At 46.2% G+C, this 4,811-nt stretch overlaps 1 protein-coding gene across 1 annotated transcript; it reads right to left on the bottom strand.

Annotated features, from left to right (window-relative positions):
• Positions 1 to 486: 486 nt before the first annotated feature.
• LOC116366473 (uncharacterized) lies at positions 487 to 3,053 on the bottom strand. Its single transcript, XM_031818578.1, has 4 exons — positions 2,722 to 3,053; positions 2,568 to 2,626; positions 740 to 2,472; positions 487 to 557 (listed from the first exon to the last, which is right to left on the bottom strand). Exons 1-3 carry the CDS (start codon positions 2,742 to 2,744, stop codon positions 905 to 907), a joined length of 1,650 nt encoding a protein of 549 aa, XP_031674438.1. The 5' UTR covers positions 2,745 to 3,053; the 3' UTR covers positions 487 to 557; positions 740 to 904.
• Positions 3,054 to 4,811: the final 1,758 nt, after the last annotated feature.

Genomic DNA, 4,811 nt, shown 5'->3' with positions numbered 1-4,811 from the left:
TAAGCGGTTCCAGATTGCCAGGTCTAGGACCAAAAGGCTCCTCAACAGCTTAATGGCATCTCAAGCTTTAAGACTGCTGAAAAATTCATTTTAATAAATGAAAGGGGCTTGCAAGTAAACATTATGCAAAATTCACACTTGTAGTCAGCGTATGTGACAAGTAGTTTGTCATTTGGAAAAAACATTCATTTACTATTTTGGAGAGGGGGGGGGGGGTTAATGAAATACTTCAGAGAACTTTCAGGAGGGTTTAGTGAGATAGAAAGCAAGTGCATTAGAGTCACCATTAATATTAAGGGCATCAGGCCCAAAACTCTGATTCAGGCTCATTGATTGCAGAGGTCCAGTGATGCAAAAGATCCTGTCAAATGCCAGAGAGCCAACATTTCTTCTACTGGAAGAAGCAACCTAACTACCACAACACTGACATCCCTTTGAAGGCATTCAAAACATTTGTCTGAAAACAATTAAATAGATAAAGACTAATATGTATTAGTAAATTTTATTTAAAACAATTGAAGTAGAGAAGTCCTGACAACACTTCCAGGTCACAGCACCTAGAAGACAAAAAGATTAGTAACAAGCATACATGAAAGCAAAGACAGGTGCCAAGGCTGCATTTACACAGGCAGCCAAATTCTGATCTTTTGACTAAGCCAATCGCAAAAAAGATCAATGAACTGCCTATGTAAACCTAAACAGCCCAAATGGCATAAAAATAGAGAAACTGAAATCTCACCTCAACTGGTGGCTACAGATCCCACTTCATCATGTTCTGGACTCCCCTAAAGCTCTGGACTCAATTTAGGTTGTGCTAGGGCCTTTCTGCTTGGCAGATAGTGGTTTGGCTGTGGCTTGCTGACACTTGAAGAGCTGGGTTGAGTGGCTAGGGGAGGCACTACTCCTACCGAGTAGGGTCTTTGAGCCGGTGGATTGTAGATCCGCCGTACAATTCTGGGATGCTGTGCATGATGGTCAGGGCAAAGCGGCGAGGGTTGATCGAGCTGGCACTGCTGGTCCTGCTCTGGGTAGGGCCATAGCTGCTAGACAAGAGGCTCTGGGTGGGACGTCTGGCAGAGCTAGTGTTGGACTTCACTGCATTGAACAAATAGCTGGGCTGATAGCGTTGACTGGGGACAGGTTTAAAGCCACTTGGCTTCTGGGCTGTGGCAGGAGCATTCTGGATGAATGTTGAAGAACTGGCAGCCTGGGTAGAACTGAAGAGGCTGGAGACTGGCCCACTACTGGCAGCATAGCTGGGCTGGTAGCTCCCCCACTGAGCAGACATTTGTCCGTACTTCCCTTGGGCAGGTTTTGCAAGGAGATTCTGGCTGTATGTTGAACCCCTTCCACCTTGGTTAAAGGTAAACAGGCTTTGGCTTGGTGTTGCACCAAGGTCAGAGCCAGGCTTGTAGGCGCCATAGGAGTTTCCACTAGCTGTAGAGCTGGGGCGAAAAAGACTGGCGCGAGAGGCCAGGCTAGAAGTGGGCATGCCGCGACTTGAGGTAGAGGATCCATCTATTCTCTGGCCAGAGGTTTGGGCATATTGATTGGAAGTTGAAACACTTCTACTGGCAGAGTTGCTCTGGTATTGCATGACATCTTGGGAGAAGCTAGGCTTGTAGCTGTTTGTTGCACTCCCACCTTCAGTAGAACCTGGTCTAAATGAAGTTTGTGAAGAACCACTTGAGGGAACTTCACGGTCGGGAGTGGAAATTGACCGGGCAGAGATCTCCATTGGTCCCTTGAAAGCCAGGGAAGGGAGGCTGCTCCCTTGCTTCAGGTCCTGGACATAGTGGGTGAGGGAGGTGGTGTGGGTGGCAGTTTGACCATAGAGGCTGGGGGCTCCTCTACTCAGAGTCTGGACAAGGCCTTGGTTGGGTTGTCTGGAGGTGGAGAACTTGAATTCACTCTGGGTAGAGCCATAGTTAGGAATAGATGGTTTCAGGTTAGAGGCAGTTCTACTCTGGACATTAAACACAACATCAGGATTCTGGACTAGTCCAGAGCTGCCGGAGTGAGGCTGTACAGTACGGAGAGTGTTGGCCTGGATTCTCTTTACCTCCCAACTTGAAACTGGCCTTAATGCACTGGGGTCAGTAACACTTTGACCATAGGTTCTGCTGGCCTTGGTTTGATGCTTGTTGTGGGTGACAGAGGATCCACTGGCTATAGAACCAGAGAGGCTAATGTCAGTATTCTTGGCACGGGTCCTCTTACCCTTTGTCTGGGCGGAGGTAAAGCTGCTGGGGATAGATCCAGAGCCCCTTGGGGCTGGCTGGAGGGAGCTTGGAGCAAAGCCTCCGAGTGTGTTGTATCCAGTCCCGCGGTAAGTAGCTTCACTCTGGACCGAACCAGAAGTGTGAGAGGCTGGTCTGAATTGATCCTGGGGATAGCTGCCACCTGTTTGCCTCTGCTCAACTTCCATTCTGGAAGAGCCAGAAAACCCATAGCCTCTTACTCTCTGGGCATCTAAACAGAAGGTTATAGAAAGAAAGTTATAGATTCAGTGCCAAACTTGAAGGTTGGTCTGACAAAAGTGACAACGGTTTGTGTTCATGCCTTACCACGTGGAGCCCATGTAAAACTTGAGTGTTCTGCAAACAATGAGCAAAGGAACACAATCCTGTCAAGAAAAGAAGTTGCCATTACACATCAACATTCCAAATACAAGCAGCAACCTTGCAGTTGACCTGAAACACATTGGTCAAAGAACCTTACCCCAAATTAATTCCAAAAGCCATCTCAAAGCCTTAAACCACCAACAGCCCAGACAAAGCAATTAGTAGCTCAGTGCCTTACTGCCATGCTTAGTTGACATACCAGCTTGGTGTGTATTTATTGCCTGAACCTGCAGTTGCCATCCAATCACTGGCTTATTGATTGATCATTCTCAGCTGTATGTCTTTGTGGAGCGGACAGATTTTAAAACAACCAAGGTGAGGACAGAGGACGCGAAGAGTTAAGGAAAGACATTTGAAATTCACACAAAGAGGGCTAACGTTATGACACCACAGTGACATGCAGATGAACATGATCAATCAATCAATCAAACAGTGATGACAACTGGCTGTTCAGGCTATAAATATACACTCAGCTGATATATCAACAACTCAAGGCAGTAAGGCAGCGTTTACACAGGCAGCACAATTCTGATCTTGTTTTTCACTAATTAGTCTTTTGACAAATCAGATCTGCTCTGAAAAAGAGCTGATTTGAAAAGATCTGATGTGATTGGTCAAAAGACAAATGAGTAACAAAAGGATCTGAATTGGTCTGCCTGTGTAAAAGCAGCCTAAGTTAGCGAGCTGGCAGCTATTGCGTTGTCTCCTCTGTGGGTTCTGTAGAACTTCATTTAAATATAAAAGTGTTTCATATCTACTGAAAAGTTGCTGCTTGTGAAATATGTTGTGTAATTTCTCTCTTGGCTTTTACGTGATTTAACTTGTACAATGTATTCTCTTGACAGGGGATTTGTTTGTTTTGTTCATTGTTTGCAAAAATTCAAATCAAATTTTATTGGTCACGTACACATTGTTAGCAGATGTTAATGCGAGTGTAGCGAAATGCTTGTGCTTCTAGTTCCGACTATGCAGTAAAATCTAACTAGTAATCTAACAATTTCAACTACCTTATACAAAAACAACTACCTTATACACACAAATACACACAAATGTAAAGGGATGAATAAGAATATGTACATATAAAAATATGGATGAGCGAGGGCGTGCGGCATAGGCAAGATGCAGTAGATGGTGTAGAATACAGTATATACATATGAGATGAGTAATGTAGGATATGTAAACATTATTCAAGTGGCGTTATTTAAAGTGACTAGTGATACCCTTATTAAGTCAGTTTATTTAAGTGGCCAGAGATTTGAGTCTGTATGTTGGCAGCAGCTTCTCTATGTTAGTGATGGCTGTTTAACAGTCTGATGGCCTTGAGATTATAGCTGTTTCCAGACTCTCGGTCCCTGCTTTGATGTACCTGTGCTGACCTCGCCTTTTGGATGATAGCGGGGTGAACAGACAGTGGCTCGGGTGTTTGTTGTCCTAGATTAACTTTTTGGCCTTCCCGTGACATCCGGTGCCGTAGGTGTCCTGGAGGGCAGGTAGTTTGCCCCCGGTGATGTGTTGTGCAGACCGCACTACCCTCTGGAGAGCCTTGCGATTGATGTGGTGCAATTGCGGCACCAGGTGGTGATACAGCCCCACAGGATGCTCTCGATTGTGCATCTGTAAAAGTTTGTGAGTGTTTTAGATGACAAGCCAAATTTTTTCAATCTCCTGAGTTTGAAGAGGCACTGTTGCACCTTCATCACCACGCTGTCTGTGTAGGTGGACCATTTCAGTTTGTCCGTGATGTTTACGCCAAGGAACTCAAAACGTTCCACCTTCTCCACTACTGTCTCGTCGAGTCGATGTGGATGGGGGGGTGCTCCCTCTGCTGTTTTCCGACATCCACGATCATCTTCTTTGTTTTGACGTTGAGTGTGAGGTTATTTTCCTGACACCACACTCCGAGGGCCCTCACCTCCTCCCTGTAGGCTGTCTCGTCATTGTTGGTAACCAGGCAGGCGTACCACTGTAGTGTTGTCTGCAAACTTGATGATTGAGTTGGAAGCGTGCATGGCCATGCAGTCATGGGTGAACAGGGAGTATGGGAGAGGGCTGAGAACACACCCTTATGGGGCCCTAGTCTTGAGGATCAGCGGGGTGGAGATGTTGTTTCCTACCTTCACTACCTGGGGGCGGCCCGACAGAAAATCCAGGGCACAGTTGCACAGGGCGGGGTCGAGACTCAGGGTC

The sequence above is a fragment of the Oncorhynchus kisutch genome, unplaced genomic scaffold (genome assembly GCF_002021735.2).
Source record: "Oncorhynchus kisutch isolate 150728-3 unplaced genomic scaffold, Okis_V2 scaffold1495, whole genome shotgun sequence".
NCBI lineage: Eukaryota > Metazoa > Chordata > Actinopteri > Salmoniformes > Salmonidae > Oncorhynchus > Oncorhynchus kisutch.
Note: the sequence above shows the minus strand (reverse complement) of the source record. Positions and strands in the feature narration are given on the sequence as shown.

Coding starts and splice junctions, on each gene's coding strand:
- LOC116366473 (XM_031818578.1), bottom strand. CDS start 2,744: ATGGCTTTTGGAATTAATTTGGG. Junction 2,627..2,721: donor GCTTTTGGAATTAATTTGGG/GTAAGGTTCTTT, acceptor TTTTCTTGACAG/GATTGTGTTCCTTTGCTCAT. Junction 2,473..2,567: donor TTTTACATGGGCTCCACGTG/GTAAGGCATGAA, acceptor CCTTCTGTTTAG/ATGCCCAGAGAGTAAGAGGC.